Below are 17,008 nucleotides of genomic sequence, written 5' to 3' on the forward strand. Positions count from 1 at the left end.
ACAGTCAATGCGGGGATCGACTCTCTGCACGAGCTGCTCTTCTTCTTAAGAAAAAGGGCGACCCACTAGAAGGCGCTGAAGAGGATGACCCACTGTTCAAAGGCTTTACCACAATATATATATATATATATATATATATATATATATATATATATATATATATATATATATATATATAGGGCGAGGGGCAAAGCCCTCTACAGAACGTAATCAAGTGTTCGCAGGTAAGTATTGTGGGAAACTCTATGGGGCGATGAGGCCGTGCACCTTTACTTCCTCCGTGGGACCATGCGTCCGCGCGGCCATAAACAACGCTTCCCCCACTGGCATCTTAGCGGAGATAAGCTGCCCCGGCGCACATGCTGGCGCATCATGTCACTTTAGCGGTGAACAAAGCCACCTCTTTGACCATTAAGTTTTAAGCGCAAATATTATAGTGGCTAGCCACTATACAAATAGCAAGGCACATAGGCGCTAAATGTCGAACAGCATGGATCGGCTGCCTTGTAAGGTCCACCTTCGCTAGAACTCATGGTGTCCGCACTGCGGATACTCTAGCTGTCGAGTTAAAATAAGCCAAAGTGCGAGCACTTATAGCGATTACACGGTTTCAGGCAGATTTCCAAAGCTAGAATAGCCTAGAACATAGAAACTAAAAATATGCCAGCCCCCCCCACAAGCTGATCAGGTGATGCCATCTAGCGCAATCATAAGGAAACAAACAACCACAACATTGTTATTGCAGACACATTGTGCATTGTACATCTGGTGAAAAAACTGCGCAGCTACAATATTACAAATGAGTAACCTTTTTTTTTTCTTTTTCACCTCAAAAACATTACGCGTAAGCTAACATCTTCATACTTGTGGTTGCATGAAGTGTCACAAGATGTCAACACTGTCGTTACAATAACCTTGTTTTTTTTTGCGTATACCAGGATACTGCACACAATAAAAAGTGTCGTGATCTATATGTATGTTTAGTTATTATTTTATAAATTTAAAAACACCTATATATTACTTACGCGACAAGACGCTAAGGCGCTGCGAGCGCGTGTGAGCTAAAATCCCCGAAAAACACGGAGGAAGTGCTGAAAAATCACCTTTTTCCTTCCTCCGTGCTGAAAAAAAGATTGCCCGCAGCTTCCCTCGGGGGAACACTGAGGAGGATGCGGAGCATATAATTGGTTAACGGGGTGTTAAAGTGCGACTTACTTGGGTCGATGGCTAAATTGGTTAACGTGGTTGTGAAATGGGGTGTTAAATTGCGACTTACTTGGGTCGATGGCTAAATTGGTTAACGTGGTTGTAGGAGGGGGTGTTAAATGAGTGAACACGTACACACGTATGCGAAAGGGCGGCGCTGGTCGAAGGGACGTCGATCATTGTGTTTGTGGATTCGTTGGCATTCATTTCACCGCGACCTTGGACGTCGACGCGCCGTACAAACCAACCGACGAGCGGCAACTGAGCGAGCGAGCGCCAACCTTGAGTATATATACAGCGCGACGGCGCATGCACTGTCAGCTGTTGAATGTTCTCGAAGCGCGACGGCGCATGCGCGTCCACTGGAGAATCAGGAGAATTGTAGAATGTTCTCGATGGGGAGAAGCGCGCGCGGCACAGATGGTGGGTGACGGTGCATGCGCGCGTCAGCTGTCGAATGTTCGAGAAGGGGGAGAAGCGCAACGGCGCATGCGCGCGCGTCAGCTGCCGATGTTCTCGAAGCGCGACGGCGCATGCGCGCGCGTCAGCTGCCGATGTTCTCGAAGCGTGACGGCGCATGCGCGCTACATTATACACCTAGCGAATGTTCGTGAAGAGGAGAAGCGCACGCGGTGTGTAGAGGAGGAAGGGTGCACAGATGGTGGAGGAGTGAAGCGCGCGCGGTGTGTAGAGGAGGAAGGGATGCACAGATGGTCTGATGGCGGTGAGAGTGTAGCACGACTGTCTCCGTGGCGCAATTGGCTAGCGCGATCGGCTGTTAACCGAATGGTGGAAGAGAGGAGGAAGCTTGCGGACGGCGCCGCACTACAAGCCTCGAGTATTAGATGCTCCGCATCTAAAATAAACTAAAGTAGCGCCAACCGCACCCCTTCGCCTCTACCTCCTCTCCCAGCAGCCACAGCAGCGCTTCTAGAGTGTCCACCAGGAAACTACGAATGCGAAAGCACGCGGGGATGTGCCAGACGCTTGGGCAGCTCGGGCACTGCTGCGCCGTGCGTGTTTCATCGAGCGGCCGTGCCTCGGGTATGCTGAAAGGGTACGCCGGTGGCGTCTGTTCGGGGAGCGCGCGCTCGCTTCACAGAAGCAAAGTTTACGGCGGCCATCGTTCCGAGATTTTTCATCGCTGCCCCAGCGTGTGTGCGGCGTTGCCAGTATTTCGTATTCGGTACACTTCCTTTGCATTTCATTCGTCGTTGAACAGTTCTTTGTATCGTTAGTGTGGTGACATTACTCGTTCGTTCATTGGTCGATTCGAAGGAATAGAAAGCTAGCTACCCCTCGCAAAACAGGCAATGGATAGTTCTACGTTTTCAAAGCAAGCGTTTTGTGCGAAGAAGCCAACCTTTCTACTGTAGAAACAACTACGAAAGCAACTATGACTTTGGCACGCTCTTCTTGGACCGTCGGTACCGAAAGCTTTAAAAGGTCGCCGCAGCAGTTTTAATACAGCGCCGTGCGCAGCCCAAGGAAAGACTCAGATATACGTTGTCGGCGCGGGGCCGACCAGTTCGAGTTCACCGTCAATTGCATGAAGCGACTGCGTGGGCGAGTTAGGCCATGTGATACTACGGGCAAGTGCTGACAAAATCAGGTCACATGGTCATTCTGATTTTTTCTTCGGTCTGTGAGGTTATATGCTGCTCGCATCATTCGATGTACAGTAATTTAAACAACTACTGCACATCGTGCGCGTATATTGACAGTCGTGGCTTGTTACAGTCCACATAGAAGCTATATTGATATGTAAACTAGTGTAAAACTGGGTGAGTTCGCTCATATAGGAAAAAAAAAAAAGCGCAGCTGAGGAGGCAATAGAGCCCATAGAAGTATTACGTAAGACAGGCGGTAAACAAACGAAATACTATCTGAAGAATACAAAAAAAGGTAGCATTCGCGCATGCATAGTGCTTTTTAGCATCTCTCTCTAGCAGCTGAATGCGCAACCGAACAAATAAAACATATATCAAGACTGAACTTTGTCCTTTTTCCCTGCATTTCTCTTTTATCTGACGTGTTTGAGAGTTTAACCTCCTCGACAGGACCTAAAAATCTGCATACAAGGGGTGCATGCAGCCCGACCATACTAACATTTGCGATTGCCATAAAACATATTCCAATTGGAGACTTGCAGTTGTTAGTCCGGCATGTGTCCAATGAAATTTTCTACCTATGTTCTCGTTCATGCCTTTATTCTATTAATAGGTGTGTTAAAATACAATCAATAAAAATGAGTAAGCATAGCTTGCTCCATAAAGAATAACGCATCTCAAGCTACTTGGTTATTATTATAAGGTATGAACAGCTTGCATTTCACAAGGACAGAGGTTGGGGTAGTGCGATAATGTTTCTCCTCTGTGTTCTGGTGAGGTCCATACCGTTTGTGTCCAGTGTTACATGAAGTTCCTTCTTTGCACATATGATTGTCCCCATTGTTTAAGCAGAATACATCTCTTAGAATAATGTTTTACACTTACATACCGGCTCTAGGCCACTCAACATCCATCACACCTCGGTCTTCCCTGGCATGAATACATAAGAATGACTGCGTCTGGGAAGGCAGCATTGAGTACACACGTATACTTGGGATGTTCATGGCGTGACATGTTTATGCATATGCCATCATAATAGCATGCAATATGTCGAGCGAACAAAAGGCCCTGGTATTCATTAGGAAACCCCATTCCATAATGTCACTTTATTGATAAACACCAAAGTTCAAGTACAGTTGATTTTTTGCAAAAACTGAATGAAGGGCACAAAACATGATATTTATTCAACATTTCATGAAAATGCAGGACTGCCTTAATCATACATGATAATTATGCAGTGTACACAATAAATGACATGAAATATGTGTTAACGGTGACTTGTTGCTATACGTGCACATCACAATGACAAGAGTAAAGAAAAGCGATGGCATTCGTGGTGTACTCACAACTAGCGACAAGTGGACGCAATTTGTGCCAAACACCTTTATCAAGATTAACACTCCACATGTGGAATTTAGCGAATGAAATGAAGTCCACATATTGAACTTTTGAAAGCACAGGAATAGGAAGTAGACATGGAAAGCCTCTACTGGGGATATGCAAAACATATTATGCAGATATGTAGGCATGAAACAGGACATACACGTAAAAGACATAATAAAACAGATGTAATAGAAAACCACGGACCTAATCATAGACTAGTGAGGGTAACAACAGCTCTATCTGAAGAGAAGAGCGAAATTAGCCACTAAAATAGAGGCCAACCCAGATGTAGTTGGAATAAAAACACACGAGCTTATAATTGCCCTCAACAACAAGTGCAAAGCTGTAAAATCATAGGGCAACAATAGCTTCAGCCTCAAGACAACAAGAGGAAAATCAGCCACAGGCCAACCTAGCAGAAGTCAAAATAAAAATACACGAGCTTAGAATTGCATTTGGCAAGAAATGCAAAGCAAAGAGAGGAAAAACGAGAAAACAGATACAGAGGCAATGAACAAAACCATTACTACACTGACATCTGAAGCAGAAATTTAAGGCGGTAAACCACCAGGGCAGATAGTAAGCAAAATTTACCGAGTGACGAGAAACAATGAAAAACAGGGACACTTGACACAGAATATTAAAAATAGGCTTAGCTTAGTTAATAAAGCTTCTCATCAAGAACTCTAGTCACACAGAATTACAACGTAAATGAGATCGAGACACCACCCAAGCTTACTTAAAGGGAACTGCTTATAAAGGACCAAAATGTACACACTGAAACAAACAGGGCAAACGTGTTAGAAATTTCAATGACATTATGACGGCAACTGAAAACATCTGCTCTGAACTGTACGGATCAAAGAAAAATAATTACTGTTGAAATGAAATCACAATAGGACAAAACACTGCAGTTCCTCATGTACGGTACTTGGGGATTCAAATGCAACATCAATTTTTTTGGGATAGCTGGTATGCACACCTGCTCGAAATAACCACGTCATGTCGTGATGAATATAGTCTCTAATAATAATTTTGGCTCTGATATACACATTCTAGTCGAAACTACGCCAATATGACCCGAACTTAACGCAGTGTCAACAAAAGTATGTGCGTTACTGAGACCATAATTCCTGCATTTCAATCCCTGAGTACTGTACCTACAGACTAGGTTAAGAGGCCATACCACATATGCATCATAGAAAAACGGAAGGAAAACACGAAAGAAATGAGGCATACACACTATTTTGCATTGGTTGTAGCAGCCTGCTTTCCAATGCTACGACTACCTGTTTTTCCATCTTTAGCTTCATCAGCTGCCAAACGCATATTCTCTTTCCGCAGAAGAATGTTAATTCTGGTTTTAAAAAATGCTCTCAGCAACCTCTCCTGAATGTTGTGGCAAGGTGGAAAACAATTGACAGCTTGCACACTGTCATTAGTGATGGCCACAAGTTGACCAATCGTAACTTCATTGCACAGAAGCTTGTTGCTATTCACTCTAAACATATTCTCAGCTGTTTCGAGCAAATGAAGTACTGCTGGCCCTGGTGATACGAGCTTGCTGTCATCAGTGTAGGATTTTAACTTTGTGAGCACACTAGCTTCGTTCGACACTGTGGCAGTTTTGCACTGCTCACAAATCCCTGTGTGCTTTGCAACACTCTTTACCACAAACCCAGCAAGGTAAATAAGACCCATGCTTATGTGGAGACGATCACTGGGATATTCAACAGCTTCTGTATCATTGTTGTTAGGAGCTCTTGCGTGGCAATTTTCGATGCCAACCAGGGAAGGAGCATCGTCGATAGCATAGCTTCCACTTCTACTGGGCCGAAAGAACTGTGCCAAAGTAGCAGCTCGAATAGCACTGCGAAATTGAAGAGCTTTTGGTACTGCATTCTTCGCCCTCAGTGTGGAGAACAAATTCTCAAGAGCATCTTGGGCAAATCGGCTGAGCAAAACAAAAAAGAAGCCCTTCTCATTAAGATAATAATGCTGCAGTTCCAATGCAACTTTACACAATAAAATTATGCCCGTCTGCACAGCATTCCACACGTGTTTCGATAGAGAGCCTATCTTCAGATCTGTAAAGAGTTACCATATCCTTTAAAAAAATCAGTGAGTCCTCATATATCTGATCATTTAACTTGCTGATGCCAAGCTTCGTTGTACGTGATGTCAGTACTTTGAACCACTTATAAATGGTTTCTATGAACCATGCCGTTGTCAACGCTTCTTGGGGCAAATCTCCCCTTTGGACCAGGAAACTTAGTGCAGCTGCAGTATCGTGATTTAGCAACGAAAATGCAGGCCCCACTTTCATTTTCTCATAGTGTCCTGGGTCCAAGAAGGATGGTTTCAAATGCGGTGTTATGTGTAATTGCAGTTCAGAGTCTATTTCTACCAGCTTCTGAATCGGCACAAGGTTAACCTCATTCGAAGGCAGCTTGTGCTTTTCGACCACATTTTCGGGAAGGAAAATCGATTGACCACGTGTGAGGTGGTTCCTCAAGTTCTTTAGCAAATGTGCGGTGTCTGCCATAAAATAAAGCTTGCGATTTTGGTCAACAGGATGACAACAAAAAGCTCTTGACACAGAATGCTTTCCCACAACTATGCCAAATTCTCTCCAGAGCGCCATATTCCCACCACCCATGTCGCTAACGACTGCATCTATACGAACCCCGATTGTTTCACATTCCTGAATAATTTCAATCAACTGTTCTTGAACTGCAGCACTGCTGAACGAGTTTCCAGTAAGATGATAAGCAACTGTCTGCTTCCATCTTTGTGTAACCCCACCCAGCATGAAAACAAGTCCATGCGTTGCCACTGCAGCATGTGGCAGAGAACCGTTGGCCAAAGGTAAAGTTGGCCTTCCAATAACAGCGCCAGTCGTTTGGTCAAACGCAAGCCCTGAGCTCAACTGAATTTCATCGAGCATCAGAACTGCATGCCTCTCATGCTCCTTCATGGTGGTTATCTGAAATATGCAACATGCATTAGGCAACAAAGGCATTAATAAAGACATTTAAAATACAATGCTTTTCGAGAATAAACAGGCAGTGCACAGTGCAAGCTGTATTTCGATGTTTGCATGCAAGAAGATTATCACCTATTGAAATTTATGTGGAATTGTGCCTAGTTAGAGGACCTCAAGTCATAAGTGAAGGAAAGGTGAGAATATGTTGTCGAAACTTTATGAATGGCCGCTAAAACGTGCACGACAAAAAGCGCAGTGACAGGCACTAACATTGGCACTAGCAACACATGAAAGCTTAATAAATATTAGGGTTTACGTGCGAAACCCATGATACGATCATGAGACATGCCATAGTGGAAGGCTCTAAAAGGTTTCACCTTTTGCTCAAGGTGTACTGCTGAAAGAGATGCTCACGAGAATAAATGTAACAAATATATTCAGCTACACCATCCTTTCACCTTTAAAGCAAGGGACTTCAGAACCTCATGTAGAATTCCTGGTGAGAACTTGTAGTTTTCAACACGACGTTGTAAAGTTCTTTCACTCGGAAGGGGTACAGCAAGCTCCCTGACCGCATTGTAGCCTCTGGATCCACATGCCAAACGGAGCTTGAGGCCTTTTTGTATAGTCTCTGTAGACCATTGCTTCCCTCGCATACTGGAAGTCCACATGCCTTGCAGTTGATCTGGTGACAGGTACTTCTTGATGTTTCGCGTGAGTTCATGGTTTCTACGGTTTGCTCTGCTTTTCTGTTGTTGCAGTGTAGCAACTTTCCGCTTCATGTTGTTCAAGCACTCTTCCAATGTAGCTATTCTTTTGTGAAGGGCAGCTACTACTGCTTGATCAGCATCCCAACTACTTGAACGGGAGCCTGCAAAGCACAGATTGAGCAGAAAGTGACAAGAGTTTGAAAAATTTCACCATTTAACCCAGACTAGCATGTGAGGGAGAACCATAAGGATTTAAAGAGACAAAAAAATCAGTGCCACTCCATATTATTCAGCAGAAAAGTGTAAGAGTAACTTTTTGAGAACACAACAGTGGTTTTAACGAACAGCATAAGCTGACACTGTTGCTCAATGAAGAGGGACAAATGGAGCTGCGCAGAACCGGCAATGCATGCAGCTGAACTATTTTTTTTTGGTGGGGGCGTGTCCTTGATCTGAAATGGGGGCAGGACAGTCAAGTGTGGTCACGTCTCACTTTGTACTCTGCGTGTGAAGGCAGAAAGACATTTTGGGAGCAGCAAGTGTCCGGTGTACCACCTCCTAGCTATGCCAATAGTTAGTAATGAGTAAAGACATGAATATATGGCACGTACTCTCGGTTATGACGTAGGGTTATCAATGGCGGTGGCTATTTCAAACAAAGTGGGGAGAGTGCCATGGTTCCACTGTTGTAGGTTTTTTTGACAAGAGTTGCTACAAGACGGCAGCTGATTGCGTGTCACAAGTGATAGTGTGATGATGTTGCGCAGTGTGTAGCAGTGTGCTATGCATTACTGTACACAAAACACAGCTTACATGTTCCTCCAATAAACTTATGTTGTGTGCGACTACTCTCGCTTTACAAGAATGAGCATACCAGCAAAAGAAACAAAACAGGGCACCAGTACTTGGAGCGCATCCGCACTATTAAATGCACCAATATATCAATCTGTTATGAGCGTGCACGTAATTTCCTGTAGGCGACGATGTGTCACACTCAAGTGTATATTGCATAGTGTGTGAGAACAGTAGCACTGAACACTTACCGGTGACATCAGCTGTGTCCTCAGCAGACAGAAATCCTCCACAGGCAGCACAAAAGTTCTGCGTAGCTGTAAATGACAGATAATCTTATTGTAGTGAATAAGAAAGACATTGATACCATCAGGTCAACTATCATCAGCACAAGAAAAAGGCACGAGATCGGCGATCAAGCACCGTCATATGGGTTCGCCTGCCTTCCTTTAGAGCTACCACCCGCTTGCTGAGTCCTTCAATAAACCCCCTTTACATTTGGTGGATCGTGCTGGGTAACTGCATCACCTACACCCTGGAACTCCGATCCCGCACCCTGCCGTCGACCATGCAAGTTGACGCTGCCCAACAGATAGCACCTCTCGCGGCTCCTACTTGCCCCGGCCCGGATCACCAGCGAGACCCCCCGATCTTTTCGGGCGCCGAAGACCAGGATGTCGAGGACTGGCTGTCGTCCTACGAAAAAGTCAGTGGACCAAACAGGTGGGATGACGCTGCTAAGCTGAGCACCGTCAACTTTTACTTGGCTAATGTGGCGAAACTGTGGTACACAAACCACGAATCCGAGTTCGAGAACTGGGCCACTTTCAAGCAGGCAATATCTTCGGTTTTCGGTCGTCCTGCCGTGCGGAAGTTGCGCGCCGAACAACGCCTGCGCTCACGGGCACAAGAACCTGGCGAAACGTTTACCGCCTATATCGAAGATATACTCGATCTCTGCAAGCGCGTCGATGCCGCAATGAGCGAAAGTGCCAAGATCCAACACATTATGAAAGGTGTTGATGACGACGTCTTTCAAATGCTCCTGGCGAAGTCTCCTGGCCCGGTGTCTGAAGTGGTAACTCTGTGCCAGAACTACGACGAATTGCGACGGCAACGAGCTCTCACCCGTCGTCCATTTCACCCTAACCAACCACTCGCTGCACTGGACGTCGTACCTGACCACTCCCGCCTTCTAGCATAAATGAAAGACCTCGTGCGTGAGGAGGTCGCACGTCAGCTTTCCCTCCTGCCGTTTTGTCAGCGCCAAGAGCTCCCGCAGCAGCAGCAAGAGCAACCACCGACACCGTTAGCTCCCATGCTCCGACATGCACTTCAGGACCAGATTGCCGAGGCTATGCCAGTGCCCTTTCAGCAGCAAGTTGTCGCCGCGCCTCTTACTTATGCTGACGCAGTAAAGAGGCAGCAGCCACACCAGCCCTCACCGTTCAATGGACTGCCGCATGTCACCGCTCCTACTCAGTCTTCCGTCGCATGGGCTCCTCCCCTCGCTACCACAGCCTTGACTCAGCCGTATGTCGCGTGGGCGGCACCCCTTACTGCAAATGCCTGGAGAACGCGCGATAACCGGCCGATCTGTTTTGCGTGCGGCGGACCTGGCCATATCTCCCGATACTGCCGTCGTCGCGTGCCCGCCTACACAGACGTCCGACCACGAAGCAACTACATGGACCGATCACCTTTTGGTTATGAAAGGTCGGATCGTCAGTCAAACACGTCTTCCCGTGACTCTCCAGCAACTTCGTCTCGTCGCTCACCTTCACCCAATCGACGCTCCTTGTCACCCATGCGTCCACGACCAGCCCATCAAAATGAGGGAAACTAGCCGTCGCAGTTCAAGGGGCAAGAACTGCGCTATCGAAATCTTCAAGTCCTCGCACCTTGCCGTCAAATATCGTCGAAGTTTTTGTAGACGGCGCCCATGCATACGCTCTTGTGGATACCGGTGCCGCTGTGTCTGTTATAGACGCCAAACTTTGCCGCAAGCTCCGAAAAGTGACCACGCCGCTTGATATGTTCTTACGTACAGCAAATGGAGAACCTGTTCGACCTATAGCCGCCTGCACTGCCCGACTCAAAATTGCGGAGGACCACTACATTGTTGAGTTTATCGTCCTTTCCTCGTGCTCTCATGACATCATACTTGGCTGGGATTTCCTATCCCGTAATCGTGCCGTTATAGATTGTGCCCGTTCCGAACTTGAACTGCTTCCGTTCTTCGACCAGCCCTACGACCACACTAATCAAGCCGCGCACTAGCTAGTTGTCAAAGAAGACACTGACATTCCACCGACAACAGCTGTTTTGCTCCCTGTGGTCTCCGACGGCATGCGTGATGAAGTAGCATTTTTCGAGCCATCAAGCCTCTTTCTAAGTCTGAAACCACTCCTGCTCCCTTATTCAGCCCTCTCCATTTCTAATGGAGCCAGTGCTCTCTGCCTTACCAATCCCTTTCCGCATACCATCAAACTGTTTAAAGGCGAGTCTCTTGGATGCGTACAGCCCATTGATAACGGACAAATTTTTACCGTGCCGCAAGAATTATCCCAAAGTGACCTCGCCGCCGTCAGTGCTCTTAACCACTCTCATCTACAGGCTTCAAAAGTGTTCGATTCGGCGATCGCAGATGGACTGTCACCATCCGAACGATCTGAACTCCTCCAACTACTGTACCAGTACCGCGAATCTTTCGATGTTGTTCAACCTTCACTTGGCCGCACTTCTACCACTCTACATTACATCGATACCGGCTCCCATGCGCCACTACGACAGCGACCATATCGTGTTTCTGCGGCGGAACGCCAAGTCATTACCGAACAGGTGAACGATATGCTGCAACGTGGCGTCATTCAGCCTTCACAAAGTCCATGGGCCTCACCTGTAGTGCTCGTTAAAAAAAAGGATGGTTCCGTTCGCTTCTGCGTGGATTACCGGTGCCTAAATAAGAACACTCGAAGAGACGTGTATCCTTTACCCAGGATTGACGACGCCCTTGATACTTTACAAGGTGCACAGTTTTTTTTATCATTAGATTTGCGCTCAGGGTACTGGCAGGTCCCCCTTGCAGATGCCGATCGACCGAAAACAGCCTTCGTGACACCGGACGGTCTGTATGAGTTTAATGTCATGCCCTTCGGCCTCTGCAATGCGCCTGCCACCTTCGAGCGCATGATGGACTCGGTTCTTCGGGGTTTGAAATGGCAAATCTGTCTCTGCTATCTCGACGATATAGTCGTCTTTGCGCCAGACTTTGGAACACATCTCGAGCGCCTCAAACACGTCCTCACGTGCCTGAAGAATGCTCAGCTCCAACTCAACCTCAAGAAGTGTCACTTTGCTGCTCGGCAACTTACGATTCTCGGGCACTTCGTATCAAAGGACGGTATACTTCCAGACCCGGCTAAGTTACATGCTGTCGCCGACTTCCCCAAACCAACGACTATGAAGCAGTTACGGAGCTTCGTGGGGTTATGCTCCTACTTTCACCGGTTCGTGCGCAACTTCGCCTCTATCGTTGCGCCTTTGAACAAACTTATAGGCAGCACCACTGATATTTCGTCGTGGTCTTCTGAGTGTGACCAAGCCTTCTGTACCCTTCGTCGTCTCCTCACTTCGCCACCAATACTGCGTCACTACGATCCTACGGCAGCAACTGAGGTCCACACCGACGCCAGTGGTGTCGGCCTCGGTGCGGTTTTCGCGCAACGCAAGCCTGGATTCGCCGAGTATGTTGTCGCCTACGCCAGCAGAACTCTTACCAAGGCTGAATCAAACTACAGCGTCACCGAGAAGGAATGCTTGGCGATCGTTTGGGCGCTTGTCAAGTTCCGCCCATACCTTTATGGCCGTGCTTTTGATGTAGTAACGGACCACCACGCATTATGCTGGTTATCTTCACTTAAGGACCCATCGGGTCGTCTTGCCCGTTGGGCTCTTCGGCTTCAAGAATATGACATTCGCGTGGTATATCGTTCCGGCCACAAGCATGCCGATGCTGATGCACTGTCACGATCTCCCCTATCCCCGGACATCGCATCTGTTTCCTCGGACAACACGTTGTCAGCGCTTGACGAGGACACCATCTCTTCTGCACAACGCAATGACCCATGGATCGCTTCACTTCTTGACGCGTTATCCGAGGCACCGACACTTCCAACCACTCGAACCCTGCGTCGCCAGGCTCCGCACTTCAGTATTCGGGATGGCCTTTTGTACAGGCGCAACTATTCAGCAGATGGTAGGAAATGGCTACTAGTCATTCCCCGAACCCTGCGCTCTACCATCTGCGCGTCGTTTCATTCCGACCCGCAATGTGCTCACGCCGGTGTTTTCAAGACCTACGAGCGCCTACGAAAAAGGTATTACTGGCGCGGAATGTTTACCTTCGTCCGCCAGTTCATTCGCGGCTGCCACGAATGTCAGCGGCGGGAAAGCCCGCCACATCCTGCAACAGGTTCATTGCAGCCACTTCCATGCCCAGACCGCCCATTCGACCGAGTAGGAATTGACCTCTACTGACCACTACCATTAACAACGGCAGGCAACCGATGGGCTATCGTGGCAGTGGATCATCTAACACGGTACGCTGAAACTGCTGCTCTCCCCACAGCTGCAGCACAAGACGTCGCAACTTTCATACTCAATCGTTTTGTGCTTCGTCATGGTCCTCCTCGAGAACTCCTCAGTGACCGAGGGCGTGTTTTCCTCTCCGATGTAATACAAGCACTTCTTCAACAGTGCCATATGGTTCACCGGAAGAGTACAGCCTACCACCCACAGACGAACGGCTTGACTGAGCAGTTTAATCGTACTCTGAGGGACATGCTCGCTACGCATGTCGCTTCTGATCAAACAAACTGGGACCTCGTTCTCCCATTTGTTACATACGCGTATAACACCGCTACGCAAGTCACTACCGGGTTTTCCCCATTTTTTCTCTTGTACGGTCGCGAACCATCACACATCATCGACACTTTACTGCCATACTCGCCAGACCCCTCCGAATACAAGCCTGTCTCGGAAGCCGCTCGTTACGCAGAAGAGTGCCGCAAGCTAGCCAAGCGGCTTACTACATCCGACCAACAGCGCCAGAAGGAAATCCGTGACGACGACCATCGTTCTGCACCAACGTTCGTTCCTGGAGCACTTGTATGGCTTCATGTACCGCCCTGCGCCCCTGGTGTATCACCCAAGCTACTCTCCAATTATCATGGTCCCTACGGCGTGGTCGAGCGTACTTCACCCGTGAACTACGCCATCGAACCCCTCACGCCACCGAGCGACCGTCGTCGGCGTGGACGTGATATCGTTCACGTAAACCGTCTGAAGCCGTACTTTGACCCGCTTGTCCCCACGTGTTAGATCGCCAGGATGGCTTCAACTTTTTCGCCGGGGGTAATTGTAGTGAATAAGAAAGACGTTGATACCATCAGGTCAGCTATCAGCAGCACAAGAAAAAGGCACGAGATCGGCGATCAAGCACCGTCATCTGGGTTTGCCTGCCTTCCTTTAGAGCTACCACCCGCTTGCTGAGTCCTTCAATAAACCCCCTTTACATTATTAGTAGTACTGAAGACCGGTACAGTCACCAAAGCTTTAAATTAGCACAGTTGCAGCACAGGCAATGAGGGATGGCCAGTGACCAAAATTAAAAAATTTATATGATACTGAACAGAAATTTCACTCACACTCAACAGGCACCGTCAAAGCTTGAAATGGCTGGCAGCTCGATTCATGGGTGGTTTCCACACCTGCGCACATATGATAGTTGGAACCAACAAAACCATCTGGCAGACACATGCCTATACAAATCATGAAAAGTAGCACTCACCTGCTGAACAAGTTGTTGAACGAGCTGGCAGTGCGTCACATTCGGAACTTGAAGGTGCATCTGCAACATGAGATCAACAATAAATTATGTGAAATTTCAAAGCAACATGTCACTGCCATTACCTTCTGGAAAATCCGATGGTGCTGATTCAGTGGCAGTGTGACCTAAAAAAGATAAAGACAAATTGAAGAAGACCATCATCTCTGTTACATTGCATTTTGGCAAACAAGCATCAACACTACTTGAAGCATTTACATACGCACAGGTAATAAGAATGCACGCCAAAACCCAAGCGACAATGCTTTCAATGCTTGCAATTTGCTGAACACCATACTGCGGAGCAAAATGTTGTGGATCTGCAGCACACCCCTACAGACATGATTGTAAAATATATAAACCAATGGATACAAGTTACAAGCCGTTACAATGCTTCGACTACATGCAGCATGTGTGTTAGCTACGTTACCTTGTGAAGAACCTAACCCTGCTTGAGTGGCATCACTGTTGGCTCCATAGCCTGCAAATTATAAAACATCAATGAAGGCATAAAGCACGTTTGTAATTACGGTAAGTAATAAATGCAGTAAGAACTCACCATCAACAGCAGCTGGTGTCAGAAGCACATTCGTAGCTGATGGGCAGTGTGTCTCTTTGGCTTCTGCATAATCCAAACATGTATTAATGATAACGAAGAGGGGAAAGGCGTGAGATGTGCTTAACCGTCAACTCACCATCAACAAGAGCAGCTGCTGTTAGTAGTCGATTAAGGCCACAAGATGAGCGGGCTAAATGATTGCACTCTGGAGAATGAAAAAAAAAATACATTAATTATACCAAAGAAAAGCCATTAGCTATACACAAACAGTGCACAACACCCATATGCAAGACGACATGTTTCAGGTTAGTGAAAGGCTGAGAAGTAATTATGGGTGATGCAGAAAACAATGAAGACGGACTAAACATTCTCCAGTTTTTTAACGCGATTGGCTTACCTGACTTTTGCAAATGCTCTTGACTGAAGATCGTAGGCGCCGCGTCTCTCTTCAACTTTTTAGTACCAAACTTGCGCAGCAATATCGGCTCGAATTGGTCCGCAGTGAAGTGGTCCTAGGTAAGGAAATATTCGCGGCTACTGTTACACAATGAAACAGCTTTGCTCTAAAAGAAACTAAAAGAACCTTTAGTGTCAGCACGTACACGACTACGCACTGTTTGCCACATTCTCTTCCCACCAGACTAGCACACGGTGCGTTCAGTATGTAGAAATATGCACCATTTAGCCTTGCGTGTCCTTATTTCAACCACAGAGCTTCTCAATACTGAGCACGCTGGAGCACATGCTTAAACGAAATGATGCGACATTCAGGTCGCTGCCCACGCCTTTATAGGAGGTTTGCACGTGACATCATCCGCTTGAGGCGCTAGCGGCGTTTGCCTCTACCGCCATGTCAGTGGTCTTAGCACGCCCTTTTTGAAGCGGCGAGCGGCAGTAAGAGGTTGTGTACGTGCCGCTACATACTGTACCAACGTGGCGAAACTCGACTGCGTGCTCACGCGCGTGACTTACGAAGTCCGGTGAAACTTCACTACGAACATAAGGTTCACATTTTCGGCGGATATCGTCCTGTTTGACTTCAGCAGCGATGAAGCTGTGTGTGATGTGAAGTGTTATTCCCGCATCGAGCTCACGGGCATTAAGAACCACCTTGTTGGCGGCACAAGCTTCGCAACAAGGGACGAGCTTAAAGCCTGTAAATTGATGGACGCCCACAACTATGTGAATAGCGGATGGGTCCAACAGCATCAAGTTAGAGACCTCGGAGACGGCCGCCGCGTCGTCGTCGGAAATGTGACTCGTTTTCCTTGCTCAGTGCTCGGACGAATAATTTTTTTTCACCGCGGTGGTGGCGCTTCACGAATTCTTTGAGTGGAAGGGCTTCACCATTTGCAAGAGCATGTGAGGTGATACAATTGTCGTAGTTCGTTCGTGGTTGAGCCCAAGCCGCTTGCGATCAAAAATGCTCTTTGCTGCAGGGTCCAATGACGCGCGTCGGGCAGTTGAGCACCCAGAAATCACATACGGTCTCGATTGTAACTGGTCGACGTTGATGTGCTCGGCTCTTTAAAGCATGGGTAAGCGAGAACGCACTGCGTCGATAACTGTTTACTAACACACCGAAATCAGTAACACGCCACACCTACCTGAATGATACCGGTGATAAGCAGCGATCGCGGTCGTAGTCCGCGCGCTCGTATCTTGCTGCGTAAACAAAGCTTCATAGCGCACGTCGCGAAAACTTAAGTTTTTCACCACAAACGCGAACCTCTGTGATGTGGAATAGTGTGTGGCTGAACCATTCAAACCTTTTCGATTGGTTTACAATCATTTTAGGCATGAAAAAATAGCCGACATCAGACGCATTGTCTTGACCAGCCTTCTTCCTCGAGTGATTGTAGCAACCAAATAAGG

General features: G+C 47.3%; 2 protein-coding genes across 2 annotated transcripts in view; one reads left to right on the plus strand and one right to left on the minus strand.

The window, feature by feature from the left end:
* Positions 1–17,008, plus strand: part of LOC119178211 (uncharacterized) — a 241,075-nt gene that overhangs the window by 216,012 nt on the left and 8,055 nt on the right. The window lies entirely within an intron of this gene.
* LOC142796188 (uncharacterized) lies at positions 7,274–16,950 on the minus strand. Its single transcript, XM_075886537.1, has 10 exons — positions 16,741–16,950; positions 15,531–15,645; positions 15,270–15,338; positions 15,134–15,196; positions 15,005–15,055; positions 14,661–14,702; positions 14,539–14,598; positions 14,396–14,458; positions 8,939–9,004; positions 7,274–8,056 (listed from the first exon to the last, which is right to left on the minus strand). The coding sequence occupies exons 1-10, from the start codon at positions 16,816–16,818 to the stop codon at positions 7,623–7,625; spliced, it is 1,041 nt and encodes a 346-aa protein (XP_075742652.1). The 5' UTR covers positions 16,819–16,950; the 3' UTR covers positions 7,274–7,622.

This window comes from Rhipicephalus microplus, chromosome 1, assembly GCF_043290135.1.
Source record: "Rhipicephalus microplus isolate Deutch F79 chromosome 1, USDA_Rmic, whole genome shotgun sequence".
Classification (NCBI taxonomy): domain Eukaryota; kingdom Metazoa; phylum Arthropoda; class Arachnida; order Ixodida; family Ixodidae; genus Rhipicephalus; species Rhipicephalus microplus.

Bases quoted from the DNA above. Each gene is read 5' to 3' on its own strand.
- LOC142796188 (XM_075886537.1), bottom strand. From the start codon at position 16,818: ATGAAGCTTTGTTTACGCAGCAAGATACGAGCGCGCGGACTACGACCG. The intron at 14,599-14,660 runs GTAATGGCAGTG...CTCATGTTGCAG, and splicing joins ACCATCGGATTTTCCAGAAG to ATGCACCTTCAAGTTCCGAA. The intron at 8,057-8,938 runs GTAAGTGTTCAG...TGTGCTTTGCAG, and splicing joins GGACACAGCTGATGTCACCG to GCTCCCGTTCAAGTAGTTGG.